Source organism: Episyrphus balteatus, chromosome 1, assembly GCF_945859705.1.
Source record: "Episyrphus balteatus chromosome 1, idEpiBalt1.1, whole genome shotgun sequence".
Taxonomy (NCBI): domain Eukaryota; kingdom Metazoa; phylum Arthropoda; class Insecta; order Diptera; family Syrphidae; genus Episyrphus; species Episyrphus balteatus.
Window position 1 is genome coordinate 71,852,057 of NC_079134.1, and position 17,716 is coordinate 71,869,772.

Genomic DNA, 17,716 nt, shown 5'->3' on the forward strand with positions numbered 1-17,716 from the left:
GAAGGAGAACTTGTGTGGTTTTACAATCCCCACCGACAAAAGGGACTATCACCGAAGCTACAACAAAACTGGGAAGGCCCTTACACAGTAATAACCAGAATTAACGACGTGGTTTACCGTATACAAAGAGGGGTAAGAGGCAAACTAAAGGTAGTTCATTGTGACCGTTTACATCGTTATAGTGGTGATAGAAGCAATGGAGTTGTTCGGGACGAACAATCCTAAGAGGGGGGCAATGTAACGATGAATTACTGAACTACTTTTAAGATAAAAGTCTGAACACACTACCTACTACTGCAAAGGTAGAAATGTGAACGGACCTTTAGTAATTAAGAAAAATATCTCACTGAACACATCTAAAAATATCCCACTGAACGCATCTAAAAATATCTCACTGAACACATCTCAAAATATCCCACACTGAACACATCTCAAAATATCCCACTAGACTGGAAGTATGAAGTGCCCTTCCTGGAAAGGAAGTTTCGAGAGACAGGGACGAGAGCCTTCGAGGACGTTCTCGAGTCTCGAGATTCCGGTATAAAAGGCAGCGTAGACACCGACCGGAGACAGTTTAATCTTGAAAGTGAAAGAGTACAGTACAAAGTGAAATAAAGTGTTGCGAATTGTTAGTAGTAAATAAAGTGATTTAAAAGTGTGTTTGTTTGAGCGAATAATAAAAGTAAATTGAGTTGAAATAAAGTGTGTTCTTATTTGAACGGAAATATAAGTGTAAATTAAATAAGTTTTATTGTGAACCCGGAATAAAACATTACAATACCATAGAATCTAGAAACAAATAGCTTACCAGAATCGATGTTTTCCACAGCTTTGTGTTTCTTGTGACCAACCAGTCCACGGGACTGGAGGCTAGTTTGTAAATTCTTCCTTTCAACGGTGTTTGAGTCTCACGCATGAAATCCTAATGCTGGGCCAAAAATAACGTTGCCCACTCTGGGCTTATTTTGTTCGTTTCGTACTGTTTAGGAGAGCTATTTGCTCTTGATAGTTTTAACCTGATTGAAGGCTTTTTCCTGATTCAATGAGAATTTGGTTTCTATACAGCAAAAGCTACTGTGACGATAGTCCTGAGTTTCCTACAGAAAAGATATAAATCATTAAGAAAGTCATGGGATTATGACTAGATTAGATACAATTCAATGGATTTTTGCATTTCATATCTGAAGTCAACAAAAATTTGCAATGAGCGATGCAACATTTGACCTTTTTCCCATAAGTAAACAAAAGAAATAGGAAACGGCAAATAAAACAGAAAAAGATTAATTAATGCACTCAACAAAATCAAATTCAATCCCATGTTTGGAGGTAATTATTTCCAACACACTTTTGGTACGAACCAGAAAATAAAGCACTGAAACAAACTATATTAATTAATTAGATACAAATGCAATAAAAACAAGTAAAGTGGGCTTACTCGTATAACAAAAGGTAAAGGTGTTGACTGATTTTCATGAGGCTTCAATTCCTAAATGATATCCCAGCCATAAACCTCAACAAAAATAGAGTCTTGGAGAGCGAAAGAATCTTTCGTGTCTCAACGTCTTCAAGAGCCGCCGACGTTGCAAATGGCAAATTTAATTAGCTGTTTTAAAAATTTTAACTTTTACAAAAATCTTACTTTTCACTTTCTGCAATTAAATGCAACAAAATAAGGTCTAATTCCATTTTTATTGCCTCACAAATAAAAAAATTTAAATTGTTTGTTCTCAAAACATTTTATAAAAATGAAAAATGTCAAAACTCTAGTAATTTGTGAGTTGTGACCTGCTCTGAAGGAGATCACAATTTTAACAATTTTTATGAGGCTCACAAATTGTGAGGGTACGCCAGAATTCCAAAAACCTCACAAAATCAAATTCACCACACCTTATGAGGTTCTTGTGACTGTGAGGTTTTCGTTAGAATACGAAAAAGTCACAAAATCGAGTTTAACTCGAGTTATGAGGTTATTGTGACTTGTGAGACATCAGTGAGGTTGCCCAGAATAGCCCTGTAAACCACAATTTTTCTTTTAAATATATTTGCAGTAAAATAGAAAAATCTCACCAAAAACAAAGTGCAAGTAAAACTAGAAATCATTAGACATACATACAGTGAATTAGCAAGTAAGAAGACAATCACACACAATTTCCATCGTAAATTATATCTCGAGTATTCAATTCGTTAGATATATATGCATATTTTCGATTCGATTCAGCTCCCCGAGTCGGATCGTCAAATCCGGATTCATTTTGATTCAAGTATATTGTAACGATGAATTACTGAACTACTTTTAAGATAAAAGTCTGAACACACTACCTACTACTGCAAAGGTAGAAATGTGAACGGACCTTTAGTAATTAAGAAAAATATCTCACTGAACACATCTAAACTATATCCCACTGAACACATCTAAAAATATCTCACTGAACACATCTAAAAATATCCCACACTGAACACATCTCAAAATATCCCACTAGACTGGAAGTATGAAGTGCCCTTCCTGGAAAGGAAGTTTCGAGAGACAGGGACGAGAGCCTTCGAGGACGTTCTCGAGTCTCGAGATTCCGGTATAAAAGGCAGCGTAGACACCGACCGGATACAGTTTAATCTTGAAAGTGAAAGAGTACAGTACAAAGTGAAATAAAGTGTTGCGAATTGTTAGTAGTAAATAAAGTGATTTAAAAGTGTGTTTGTTTGAGCGAATAATAAAAGTAAATTGAGTTGAAATACAGTGTGTTCTTATTTGAACGGAAATATAAGTGGAAATTAAATAAGTTTTATTGTGAACCCGGAATAAAACTTTACATTGGTGTCAGAAAAGTGGAATAAAACTTATTTATTTGTGCGAATCAGATAATTTCGCGAATAAAATAAAAAGTGCGCGTGTGTTTTAACAATAAACATAGTGTAAAACATTTTGAAATAAGTAAAAGTGCTCGCGTTTTGAAAAGTTAAAATGGGTAAAACACTAAATCAGTTAAGTTTGACTGAGTTGAAGGCGGAATTGACTAAGCGAAGTCTTCCTACTGCTGGATCGAAAAATGATCTCATTATTCGTCTACAGGATTATTTAACCCAGAAAAACGAAGATTTGGATACATTTCAATTCGAGGTTGAAATGATAGAAGAACGAGTAAGTACTAGTTCCGATATGTCATCCATGATGGCTGTTCTCCTTGCAAAATTTGAAGAACAGAAAGAACAAATTGAGACACAACGCAAGGAACAGAGAGAACAATTAGAAAAACAACAGAGTAGTGTTCTCGAAAAAATTGAGACACAACGCACAGAGCAAAAGAACCTTCTAGATGAACAGAAAAACCTCATCGAAGGTAAGCTTGATGCTATCGAGAACAAGTTCATTGCTCTTGATGCTTCCATCAAAGGTGTTGAAAAACAATCTCAAGAAAAGTTCGAGAAAGTTGAAGAAAAACTCGAAAAAGTAGAAATAAAATTCGATGATAAATTGAAAGGAATGGAAGTGAAAATGCAAAGTTTTACCGAAGAACTTGAGAAGGTTCGAAAAATTAAGGTGCGAGAAAGTTCTGGTGAGTATTTAAAGAAGAAGGAAATGCATCCACCAACCTTTGATGGACAAAGTTCTTGGTCGATCTACAAGAAACAGTTTGAGGCAGCTGCCACAACAAATGGCTGGGATGACGAAGACAAATGTATAGCGCTGACTCTTGCTCTTAGAGGTCCTGCTGCTGAGTTGTTACAAACGTTACCACCAGAAAAGAATGGTAACTTTAACGCTCTTGTCCAGGTCATTGAAAAACGCTTTGGAGATGGCCATATGCAGGAAGTCTTCCGCGTCCAACTCAATACAAGAGTCCAGAAAAGAGGAGAAACTCTGCAACAACTTCAAGCAGATATTGAAAGGTTGGCTCATCTGGCATATCCGACAGCAGGAGACGACATTATCAATCAGTTTGCGACAGAAGCCTTTGTACGTGCTGTATCTGATATAAATCTTCAGCGAGCAATTCGAACAGCTGGAAAACGTTCCCTTCCTGAAGCATTAGCGTTTGCACTGACTATGGAAGCAGCAGAACAGGCTTCTCAAGGCGTTCATCGGGTAAGAGAAGTTGCAGTGGAGGAATGCTCTTGTCAAAAACTCGCGTTCCAAAGAAACCAGCGAGACGGAGCTGCTCGATGCTGGAACTGTAACAAGACAGGACATCTCCAGCGGCAGTGCAGATTGCCACCAAGAAGAACTGCTTGCCAACACTGTGGAAATAGGAATATTGCCCAACAACAGGTAAGCGATACAACTAACACTCATGCTCATCTTGATTCCCACTCGGGGAAACGAGTAAGAACCAACTTCGAGGGGCAGAAGCTGGTTTCTGGTATCGATGGCCCCAGAACCACAATTCAAGTCTCACAGACTAAACGCGACAACAAAAGTCTGACAGTGGAGGCGACCATAAACAACAAACAACACGTGGCTACAATTGACACCGGTGCCACCGCCTCCATTGTACGAAGAGACTTGGTGAAGATGACATGGCTACATAACACCAACAGCTACCGTCTGAAGACAGCCACAGGAGAAGCAGCAAGGGTGTACGGTGAAGTTCGTCTTACGATCCGTATAGCTGAACGAGAGTTTTCACATGTGTTTTTGGTGGCAGAGATATGTGACGAGTGCATCATTGGAATCGACTTCATGAAGGAGCATGGAATCATTTTGGATATAGGTAATCAAGTCCTGAAATACAGAAATATAGAGATTCCAATGGTCTATGGCAACGAAAACTCGACAACAATTAGAACTGTCATCAAAGAAGACATGTGCCTGCCTCCTTCTTCAGAAGTTTTTGTGTGGACCAAGTTAAAGTGGAACTTTGGAAGCCATCGATACCTCATGGTTGAACCAGAAGTTGAGCAAAGTTCCGAAAACATCATCATCGGGAAGACTCTTGTGGCACCAAAGAACAACATGGTACCTGTACGGATACTTAACATCAAACCGTACCCAATCAAGCTTAAGAAAGGAGAAGTTGTTGGGCAATGTGAATCTGTGGCCGCAATAACTAAGATCAACGAGGTGGATACACAGATGACTATGAACTCGGAGAAACTAAAGAAACAAATTCTCAATTCAGACAACCTGAGTCAACATCAGCTTAATGTTGCGGGAAGGCTTCTTCATGAATATGCTGATATCTTCTCTTCACCCAGCGGGCAATACGGCCGAACACAACTGGTGCAGCATCGAATCGATACAGGAGATGCTAGGCCGATTCGTCAACCAGCAAGACGTCTCCCCTTGGCCAAACAAGGTGAAGTTGAAGAAATGATAACAACAATGAAGAAAGACGGGCTAATCGAAAATTCCAAAAGCCCTTGGGCATCACCGGTAGTTCTCGTCAAAAAGAAGGATGGAAGCACTCGATTTTGTGTCGACTATCGCAGGCTGAATGATGTGACGAAGAAAGACAGCTACCCACTGCCAAGAATCAGTGATACTCTAGATGCAATGGAAGGAGCACAATGGTTTTCGACTTTGGATTTGAAGAGTGGCTACTGGCAGGTGGAAATCCATCCAGAAGATCGGGAAAAGACGGCTTTCTCCACAGGAAATGGTCTGTGGCAGTTTAATGTCATGCCGTTTGGGCTATGTAATGCCCCAGCTACTTTTGAGCGTTTGATGGAGTGCGTTTTGAATGGATTAACCTGGAAATCTTGCCTAGTCTATTTGGATGATGTCATCGTTTACGGAAAAACATTTGGTGACCATTGTGAAAACCTAAAGGCTGTATTCCAGAGGCTACGAGAAGCACATCTTAAGTTGAATCCAAAGAAATGTGCACTTTTCAAGACCGAGGTTAAATATTTGGGGCATATCATCTCATCCCAAGGAGTGAAGACTGATCCTGAAAAAGTTGACACTGTGAAGAACTGGCCAACCCCTCAGGACAAGCATCAACTTCGGAGTTTCCTCGGTCTGGCAACGTACTATCGACGATTTGTGAAGGATTTTGCGAGAATCGCCAAAAGCTTGCACCAACTTACGGAGAAGGGTAAACCCTTTAAATGGTCAGGTGAGTGTGAGAAAAGCTTTCAGAAACTAAAGCTGCGGTTATGTGAAGCTCCTGTGCTGGCCTATCCGACTCCAGGCAAACAATTCATCATTGACGCAGATGCAAGTAATGTTGGAGTTGGTGCTGTTTTATCGCAAGTTCATGACGGAGAAGAAAAGGTCGTTGCCTATTTCAGCAAGGTACTCTCGAAACAAGAAAGAAACTATTGCGTGACCAGAAGGGAACTTCTAGCTCTAGTATTGGCAACAAAGCACTTCCATAAGTACATCTATGGACAGAAGTTCCTTCTTCGCACAGATCATGGTGCACTAAATTGGCTTTTGAACTTCAAAAATCCAGAGGGTCAAGTAGCAAGATGGATCGAGATACTTCAGACGTATCAATGTCAGATTCAACATCGAAGAGGAAAACTGCATTCAAATGCAGACGCATTATCTCGACGCCCGTGCAAGCAAGACTGCAAACATTGCACACGACTAGAGTAAAAGGAAGTTGTCGCTGTTAGAAGAACGAGAGCTGATCCCATTTGCGGCTGGAGTAATGAAGAACTCAGAATGGCCCAACAGGAAGATTCGGACATCGAACCCATCCTTGCATGGAAGGAACATCAAGAGAAACCAGAATGGGCCGACATCTCCGACCGAAGCCCCACTCTAAAAGCATATTGGGCACAATGGGACTCACTTCATGTGCAAGAAGGGCTACTCAGGCGTAAGTGGGAATCCGCAGATGGTAAATCCTATGTAATGCAGCTAGTCGTACCTCAGTCAAAGGTAAATGATGTTCTCCGAGAGATGCACGGTGGAACTTCTGGAGGCCATTTAGGCATCAACAAGACGCTGGAAAAGCTACGACAGCAATTCTACTGGTTACGTATGAGAGAAGACGTTGAAAAGTGGTGCCGAAAATGTGATACTTGTGCCGCTAGCAAAGGACCAGCTAGAAAAATCCAAAGCAAGATGCAGCAGTACAATGTGGGTGCACCTTTTGAGAGAATTGCAATAGACGTAGCAGGTCCTTTTCCCGAAACCAACAACGGAAATCGATACATCCTTGTAGTGATGGACTACTTCAGCAAATGGCCTGAGGCATTTGCCATTCCAAACCAGGAAACCAAAACAGTTGTGGATAAGATTGTCTTTCATTGGGTGAGCAGGTTCGGAGTACCCATGGAACTTCATTCCGACCAAGGAAGGAACTTCGAATCTAAGATTTTTCAAGAGGTTTGCTCACTCCTTGGCATCAAGAAGACGCGAACAACACCGCTTCATCCACAATCTGATGGGATGGTTGAGCGATTTAACAGGACACTTAAGGAACACCTGTCAAAAGTAGTCAATGATAATCAACGAGACTGGGACCGACATATTCCATTATTCTTGATGGCTTATAGAAGTGCAACACATAGTTCTACTGGACATACACCATCGGAAGTCCTATTTGGCTCAACAATACGTCTGCCAAGTGAGATAAAATTTGGAAGTGTTCCAAACGAGCCACATGAAATGGATGAGTACGTAGATAACCTGAAAGGAACACTGGCTGACATTCACCAACGGACAAGGACAAATATAAAAGCGTCTAGTGACAGGATGAAAACAAGATATGACGCACGAGCGACAGCAACAGGGTTTCAAGAAGGAGAACTTGTGTGGTTTTACAATCCCCACCGACAAAAGGGACTATCACCGAAGCTACAACAAAACTGGGAAGGCCCTTACACAGTAATAACCAGTATTAACGACGTGGTTTACCGTATACAAAGAGGTTTAAGAGGCAAACTAAAGGTAGTTCATTGTGACCGTTTACATCGTTATAATGGTGATAGAAGCAATGGAGTTGTTCGGGACGAACAATCCTAAGAGGGGGGCAATGTAACGATGAATTACTGAACTACTTTTAAGATAAAAGTCTGAACACACTACCTACTACTGCAAAGGTAGAAATGTGAACGGACCTTTAGTAATTAAGAAAAATATCTCACTGAACACATCTAAACTATATCCCACTGAACACATCTAAAAATATCTCACTGAACACATCTAAAAATATCCCACACTGAACACATCTCAAAATATCCCACTAGACTGGAAGTATGAAGTGCCCTTCCTGGAAAGGAAGTTTCGAGAGACAGGGACGAGAGCCTTCGAGGACGTTCTCGAGTCTCGAGATTCCGATATAAAAGGCAGCGTAGACACCGACCGGATACAGTTTAATCTTGAAAGTGAAAGAGTACAGTACAAAGTGAAATAAAGTGTTGCGAATTGTTAGTAGTAAATAAAGTGATTTAAAAGTGTGTTTGTTTGAGCGAATAATAAAAGTAAATTGAGTTGAAATAAAGTGTGTTCTTATTTGAACGGAAATATAAGTGGAAATTAAATAAGTTTTATTGTGAACCCGGAATAAAACTTTACAATATATAGACCTAAATCCTGATTCAATTTGTCTTTTTCCTTTCTATCATAACTGTTTATTTAAGAAGTACAAGAAAAAACCAACCAATCAAATCAAATCAATTTTGAGGAAAACACACGCGTACATGCATAATACACGCCACTTTTCCTCAGAATTGAAATGTCAAAAGTTTTTTTCTGTTTTTTTTTTTTTTTTAATTTTTTTTTCGACACTGACGTTTGGCTTAAAAGCCCAATTCAAATCGCCATACAAACGGGTCAACTGACGTTTGCCTACAAGCTGCGAGGTGTGGTGAATGTCGTGAACCTATCGTTCTGTTCGTGTTGGGTGCATGGTGAATGTCGTGAATCTATAAATGTGTGCGTGTAAAGCCAGAACTATAATTGGCGGATGGAGTCGGAAGCTACTGTCAGTTGTTGTTCTTTTCCATAAGTTTTCATCCGACGAGTGCGCTCGCAACCGCACTCGACTGATGAAAACTTATGGAAAACAACAACAATTGACATTAGCATCCGACTCCATCCGCCCATTATAGTCCTTCAAGCAAGAAAACGGAGTCCAGAAAAGACAGTCCGACCTTCGACCGAGAAAAGCGGGGTTGCACTCACACACTTGCAACTTTTTGTGTATGAACACAAAGTCTAAGAGAATCGTGGTGAAAACTGAGAAAAGGAAAAAAAAATAGACAGACATAGCCAACAAGAGCAAAAGCGTCATTTTGTTATTTTTTGTTGAAGTGTTTAGTCGCGTCGTGTCTCGTGTCGTTGTTAATAAAATATAAGTATAATTATAAACAATTATATCAAACTATTAACAATATGGAAGCAAAAAAAGGTATGTTGTATATATCGCTCAAAGTGTTTGGATTAAAGTGATGTGTTTCTGTTTGTGTTGTAGATGTAATCTCTAATGATGAAGAAAAAGGCAGAAGGTGAAACATGCGATTGGGCATCTAAAGAAACACCAACAACAGCAGCAACAACAAATAAAATAAAATGAAAAAAAAGTATTGTATTTTATATTGTATATATTGTGAAAATTTCGTTTGCCAAAATTAAATTAAAAAAAACAGTTTCAGTGAAAAAAAAAAATAAATCTTGTTCTTTTTTGGTCGCAAATGCGAAACGTCATCCCTTTTTTGTTCCTCTTTCTAGTAGGTTTTCGCTGCTCCGACTCGGGTCCAACTTCGGCTCCGTTTTCTCGGAATGGAGATTTTCACCACACCAATACATATGCAATCGACTTCGCGGTGATTATAATTTCCATACTAATTTGAGCCGCCTTCGGACCAGTTTCTGATCCGGACCGAGGTCGGACTTGTTTGCTTGAAGGGAGTTCTGCCTTTAACGTCACTTACCAACGTGGTGACTTTCACATATATTCACAGACAACACTGTACACAAAAGGGTTTTGGGAGGAAAGACGTACAAAAGGTTCCAGTCTTGATATTTTTTGTTTATGGGGTAATATACCTGGATCGAAATTTCAATTCAAATTCAATTCGATCTTTAAATCGGTCATACAAATGGGGTATCTATGGGTGCGATATACACCCCTTCCTGAGGTGCGTTCTTTTTCTAACAATAGTTAACTATTGTTAACTATCGTTAACTTTTGTCGTTCCTAAACTACAAAATAGTTACGATTTGTAACTATTTGACAGATGACCCTTCAAGCAAACAGGTCCGACCTCGGTCCGAATGCGCTCCGCCTGCGGCGGAGCTGAGTCCGAATACGGATCATAAACTGGTCCGAAGGCGGCTCAAATTAGTATGGAAATTATAATCACCGCGAAGTCGATTGCATATGTATTGGTGTGGTGAAAATCTCCATTCCGAGAAAACGGAGCCGAAGTCGGACCTGAGTCGGAGCAGCGAAAACCTACTAGAAAGAGGAACAAAAAAGGGATGACGTTTCGCATTTGCGACCAAAAAAGAACAAGATTTATTTTTTTTTTTCACTGAAACTGTTTTTTTTTAATTTAATTTTGGCAAACGAAATTTTCACAATATATACCTACAATATAAAATACAATACATTTTTTTTCACTTTATTTTATTTGTTGTTGCTGCTGTTGTTGGTGTTTCTTTAGATGCCCAATCGCATGTTTCACCTTCTGCCTTTTTCTTCATCATTAGAGATTACATCTACAACACAAACAGAAACACATCACTTTAATCCAAACACTTTGAGCGATATATACAACATACCTTTTTTTGTTTCCATATTGTTAATAGTTTGATATAATTGTTTATAATTATACTTATATTTTATTAACAACGACACGAGACACGACGCGACGCTCTTGTTGGCTATGTCTGTCTACTTTTTTTTCCTTTTCTCAGTTTTCACCACGATTCTCTTAGACTTTGTGTTCATACACAAAAAGTTGCAAGTGTGTGAGTGCAACCCCGCTTTTCTCGGTCGGAGGTCGGACTGTCTTTTCTGGACTCCGTTTTCTTGCTTGAAGGGGAACATCGTTCCTACCCTTCAAGCAAACAGGTCCGACCTCGGTCCGAATCCGCTCCGCCTGAGGCGGAGCTGAGTCCGACTTCGGATCAGAAACTGGTCCGAAGGCGGCTCAAATTAGTATGGAAATTATAATCACCGCGAAGTCGATTGCATATGTATTGGTGTGGTGAAAATCTCCATTCCGAGAAAACGGAGCCGAAGGCGGACCTGAGCCGGAGCAGCGAAAACCTACCAGAAAGAGGAATAAGAAAGGGATGACATTTCGCATTTGCGACCAAAAAAAGAACAAGATTTATTTTTTTTTCAATGAAACTGTTTTATTTTTTATTTTATTTTGGCAAACGAAATTTTCACAATAAATACAATACATTTTTTTTTCATTTTATTTCATTTGATGCTGCTGCTGTTGTTGGTGTTTTTTTAGATACCCAATCGCATGTTTCACCTCCTAGATTTTTCTTCATCATTAGAGATTACATCTACAACACAAGAAGAAACAACATTTTAACCCAAACACTTTGAGCGATATATAAAACATACCTTTTTTGTTTTCCATATTGTTTATAATTTAATAAAATTGTTTATAATTAATAAACTAACATTATACAAACAACGACACGAGACACGAGACACACGCGACCAAACACTTCAACAAAAAATAACAAAATGACGCTTTGGCTCTTGTTGGCCTTGTCTTTCTTTTCCTTTTCTCATTTTTCACCTCGATTCTCGTTCGACTTTGTGTTCATACACAAAAAGTTGCAAGTGTGTGAGTGCAAGCCCGATTTTCGCGGTCTGAGGTCGGAGTTTCTTTGTTGAACTCAGTTTTCTTGCTTGAAGGGTAAACTCGTTTTGAAGTGTCAAATAGTTACAAATCGTAACTACTAGGTCTGTTTGGGTACTGCCTAAAACAGAAATATTTCAACTTTTTTCAACTTTTTTAACCCAATTCCTGTTTGGGTACTCTGAAATTGTACATTTTTTCACAAAAAAGATGGCCGCGAGAGAGAAAAAATTTCCCCTTCTTGCGAATTTCTGCCCAAAAAATTTCATCGAACAAAAATCTGAAATCTGTCAAAAGGTAGTGCTTTCTCTGTTTTTTTTTTATTTGTTTGTCGCACAACAAAGAAAACAAACTACAAACATGGTGGCGTGGATTTTTTTTTTTGTTTTTTTTTATTTATTTCGTTTTAGTGATATAATGCTCAAAACAAATTAATATTTTTTGAACAAAATAATAAAAAAAGTGTTTCAAAAATAAAACAAAGTTTTTTTTAATATTATTCATTTCTTTTTTTTTTTAATTTGTGTTTACATTTTTTAATGAACAAAACAAAGTACAAACATGGCGATGTGGCTATGTTTTGTGTTTTTATTTTTATGTTTTGTGTTTTAATGGTTGAGAAGTGCTTTATTTTATAAATGATTTATGAAAAAATGAATAAAAAAAAGTGTTTGTAAAACAAAACAAAATGTTTTGATATTTTTCCTTTCTTTATTTTTTTTTCAATTGGTGTTGTTGTTTACATTTTTGTTGTTGTAGAAAAAGTAGCAGAAAATTTGTGCCAAAAGCGTTTGGGTACTTTTACACAATTTTTCTTTCTCTGAGAGAATTTCATCCCCACTCCTTAAAATTTGACAGGTTTCATATTTTTGTGCAAAAAGAACCCAAACAGACCTACTATTTCCAACTAACCTCCATGATGTGAGTTGAACCCTCATGAGATTGTTGATGTGTCAAAGTGTATGTTTTGTTTAAAAAACAAACTCAAAGATTTATTTCCTTTTTGAAATAAGCGGAAATAAAAACAGAGTTTTGTAATTTTTTGATGAAAGATAATTTATTTTGAATAAAAAACAAAATTTTTTGTTATAATAATGGATAATAATGGAAATAAAAGTATTCTCAAAAGAAATTTAGCTGGTGGTTTGACAGACTAACAATCTCTAACAATAAATCGTTTCTAAATGATTTGTAAAAAATCCAACGATTTCTAACAATGACATTTCAACAATAATTTTTGACATAACAACGATCGTTGACTATTGTTAGAAAAAGAACGCACCTCTGTACTTCTTATTCAATGATTATAGTCAAGTAAAAGTAAACAGATTTAAATTTAAAAACGTGCTTGGAAGACAGTCAAATTTTAATTAGTTTTCAATCGTGTTTTTTCAATAGTAATATGGATAACAATTTGACAGGGGCTGCAGAAATACAAATTCGCTTAGTTACAAAGCAAAGCCAGTAAGTTAATGCTTTTTAAAAGGCAACCAAACTCCCTGGGCCATATTTTCATTAAGTTCAGCGGATGTGAAAGTGAGGTTCATATGAGTAGAATGTTGGCCCCCGGCAACCCCGTGCTAAGGCTAAGTAATGGATTTGGATGAGTAACTTAAAGGTTGGGTGCTTACAAAGTTTAATTTGGATTCCAAAGTAGGTACTTGAATATAAAGAAAATTCCATTAAAGGCCCCGCACATTACAGGCTTTCCATCGGCCGATAGTTACAACTTAACTGTCCAATGAGGCACATATGACCCAAAATATATGTTTTGTCCCAAGTCTACAGAGTCCCATGTATCATATATGATTCATATAAATATTTTACTAAAAACAACTTCTCTGTGCCCATCTGCCCATGCAAACTGATTCAAAAACCTCTACGTTCAATATTTTTTTGGTTATTTGAAGGCTTCATATTTATTTTATTATTTGACTCAGAATGTTTTCTGTATCGTGTTACTGGAGTCCATGAGTAATATGTGATTCATAAAAACGTGTTTTCTATATGAAAATTACCAAACTGCAAACAAAATTGGAAAAATGTTTAAGGGGTAATATCACCTTGTAAACCACGAAATCGGGCGTCATTTTCATCACCGTATAAAACAAAGAAGAAATATTATTTTCTTTTGGTGTTTGTTTATTTTAATTAAGTATATTAATAGGTAACAGAATAGGCTAATGTTAAGTTTTTTAATGATGTGAATTTTTTTAAATGGCGGTGCAGTTCTGGATGATAGTAAAATCCTGTGCTCCCATCGGGCGACCAACTAACTCCTACAGTTTTTAATCGATTGGGCTGAAATTTTGTGTGGAGCTTAAAAATACTATTCTCTAGTGAAGTACGTAGGATTTTTTTGAAATATTAAAATTTAACGATTTTATGGTCTTTTTTTCAACGAATTTCGTTTTTGGAATGAAATATTTTTTTTCAAACTAATGCCATTTCTTTAAGAATTAATATTTCAAAAAAATCCTACGTACTTCACTAGAGAATAGTATTTTTAAGCTCCACACAAAATTTCAGCCCAATCGGTTAAAAACTGTAGGAGTTAGTTGGTCGCCCGATGGGAGCACAGGATTTTACTATCATCCGGAACTACACCGCCATTTAAAAAAATTCACATCATTAAAAAACTTAACATTAGCCTATTCTGTTACCTATTAATATACTAAATTAAAATAAACAAACACCAAAAGAAAATAATATTTCTTCTTTGTCTTATACGCTAATGAAAATGACGCTCGATTTCGTGGTTTACAAGGTGATATTACCCCTTAAGCATAAAAAGTTATTTCATACAAAAATCATTGATTTTTTTTTTTATTTTGGGAGAAGTTATATGTAAACATATGGAAAAATATTTTTTTTAACTACAATATGTTATATAGGTAGGTACCTACATAATAAGAAAATTAAAACATCATTAATAGTACAGGCGATTGAAAAAACAATTCTAGGCAAAATTGTAGAGGCATAAAAATTTGAATGCAGGATAATTAAAAGAGGCTTGATTATGTTTTATATGTTTTACAATTATATATTTTTCTTAATAAATAGATTATAGGGATTTGTTAATTATACAAATAAAAAATAAGGATTCAAATTGAAATTGTTATGTTTAAGTTATTTTGTTCAAATTATAAAATCTTTAGCATGAGTTGCAATCATTCTTTTAAACATGTTGATGTTGGTTGCATTTTGTATATGTTGTGGAAGCTGGTTGAATGATTGAACACCGGAATAAAATGTTGATTGTTGACCTCTTGTTGTTCTCATTCTTCGCAATACAATATCATCTCTATTACGTAGGGGGTATATCACATTTATATTAGTTGGTGCTCTTAAGTATTCAGGACACATATTATTTTTAATTTTGTAGATAAACGTCATTGTCAAAATATAGAGTCTTTGGTTTATATTGAATTGTGCATAGTTATCACGTTTTAATATAAGTACCTGGGTGACCGAGCTTTGCTCGGTATCCTAAAATGTTATAGCTTTGAGTGAAAAAAAAAATCAAATGTAAACAGCAATTTTTTGGAGTGGGTTTGAGTTTGCAATGACCAGTTTTTTCGCGGGTTACAGAACACCACATTCCCACTTTATAATCAAGTTTATTTAAGTTTGAATATACGACCAGCAATGAATAGAAGGGTTACAGGAATCTGCATTATCGAAAATGCTTACAGCAATGAGATCCCTTTTTGTTCAAATTTTAATTTACGGGTCAGAAAGTTTTGGATGGTGAATATAAAGTTAATCTTTTTTTTTTGTATAGCCTGTCTCTGTTCTATTCTGTATCAGTGGATTAAGACTAAGATTAGGGTGAGAGGTGGGAATAATTTGCCTTATCACTGCGGCCTCTGATGGGCCTATTGTGATGTCCTCTTTTTAGAGTTCACGTAGAAATCCTGAGTTTAGAAAACTTAGTATGTTTTTGGGTGAACTAGCTAGTATGAACTAGTATCAGTGGATGCTTTACTCCTTTCTTTTTTTTACTTATATAGGGTGTCCCAAAAGTAATGGATCAAACGAAATATGCTGATTGGGGAACTTAAGGGCTCTCAGAATTTGGAACCTTGTTCCTCCCAAATCCTTACGGGTTTCAATTTAATGCAATTCTTGTGAAATTTCGAAAAATCCCTACTTGACAACAGTATTTTGCTTCCTGCGCCCATTATTGATATTTGTTTTTTCTTTTTAATTCTTTTACGAAAACATTGCCAATAATTAGGAACAATTAATTAATCAAAATATTTTTTATTCCATACGCCATATTTCGCTGCAAATTAACTAACAGTTTCAAGTTTTATAAAAAATCTATTTCTAACTTTTATTTGCGACCAACACCACAAACAAAATTTTACGCTGTGAAAATGGTTTATTATTTTAAAAAGTTGCCCTGTTATTGTAGTTTTCAAAAAAGTATAAAAGTTTCCTAAGTTGCAGTTAGATCACAAAATATTACAATTTGAATTCAACAAAACAGGGTTTTTCAGAACAAAAAACAACCAACTGAATAAATGATCAATACATGATCAAAAAAGTCATGATCTAAAAAATTTTGTTTAGTTATTATAACAAAAAGAAAAAGAACAATGCGTAAAACATGGAACCATCCCTCAAAATTTTATTGAAGTCGTTGAATCTCTCTCTGCGAAAACAAAACTAATATAAGAGAAAATACTTCCAAAATGTCTAGAGGACTTCAAAATTTCAAAAAAAAAAATCTATGGTAAAAAAGTGGGCATGGCAGTGGGCGGATTTTTCCAAAAATACTTACAAAACTTTTAACTCCCTTAGATAAACAAGCCCTTAAAATGTCATCGAAATCGTTAGAGACGTTTCCGAAAAAAAAAACTTAAATGTTAAAAAAGTGGGCTTGGCAGTGGGCAGATTTTTCCAAAAAAAAAATTCCAAAACTTTTTACTTTCTTGGATGAACAAACCCTGAAAATTTCATCGAAATCATTAGAGCCGTTTCCGAAAAAACTTATATGTTAAAAAAGTGGACGTGGCAGTGGGCGGATTTTTCAAAAAAAAAAACTTCCAAAACTTTTTACTCGCTTATATAAACAAACCCTGAAAATTTCATCGAAATCGTTAGAGCCGTTCCCGAAAAAACTTATATGTTAAAAAAGCGGGCGTGGCAGTGGGCGGATTTTTCCAAAAATACTTCCAAAACTTTTTACTCGCTTAGATGAACAAACACTGAAAATTTCATCGAAATCGTTAGAACCGTTTCTGAGATCCCAATTTTATATATATTTATATACATATATACATATATATAAACAATTTTAGCTCGTTTAAAGTTATAAGATTCGCATTGCTTTATTTTGCAAAAGCTGCATTCGACTTTTTTGGGGCATATTAAAGAAGTACAAAACATTTGGACAATAATCGAAATGGGGTTTTATTATGACGTTATCTTATAACTTTAAACGAGCTAAAATTGTTTATATATATGTATATAAATATATATAAAATTGGGATCTCAGAAACGGTTCTAACGATTTCGATGAAATTTTCAGTGTTTGTTCATCTAAGCGAGTAAAAAGTTTTGGAAGTATTTTTGGAAAAATCCGCCCACTGCCACGCCCGCTTTTTTAACATATAAGTTTTTTCGGGAACGGCTCTAACGATTTCGATGAAATTTTCAGGGTTTGTTTATATAAGCGAGTAAAAAGTTTTGAAAAATCCGCCCACTGCCACGTCCACTTTTTTAACATATAAGTTTTTTCGGAAACGGCTCTAATGATTTCGATGAAATTTTCAGGGTTTGTTCATCCAAGAAAGTAAAAAGTTTTGGAAGTTTTTTTTTGGAAAAATCTGCCCACTGCCAAGCCCACTTTTTTAACATTTAAGTTTTTTTTTTCGGAAACGTCTCTAACGATTTCGATGACATTTTAAGGGCTTGTTTATCTAAGGGAGTTAAAAGTTTTGTAAGTATTTTTGGAAAAATCCGCCCACTGCCATGCCCACTT

The 17,716-nt window shown here is 36.4% G+C and overlaps 1 protein-coding gene across 1 annotated transcript in view; it reads left to right on the forward strand.

Annotated features, from left to right (window-relative positions):
- The first annotated feature begins 13,017 nt into the window (after nucleotides 1-13,017).
- LOC129907288 (ribosome biogenesis protein WDR12 homolog) overlaps nucleotides 13,018-17,716 on the forward strand; it is a 249,072-nt gene continuing 244,373 nt past the window's right edge. The window contains exon 1 of the mRNA XM_055983405.1: nucleotides 13,018-13,188. Coding sequence (XP_055839380.1) covers nucleotides 13,127-13,188 — 62 coding nt within the window. The 5' untranslated portion in view covers nucleotides 13,018-13,126. The remainder of the gene's footprint in view (nucleotides 13,189-17,716) is intronic.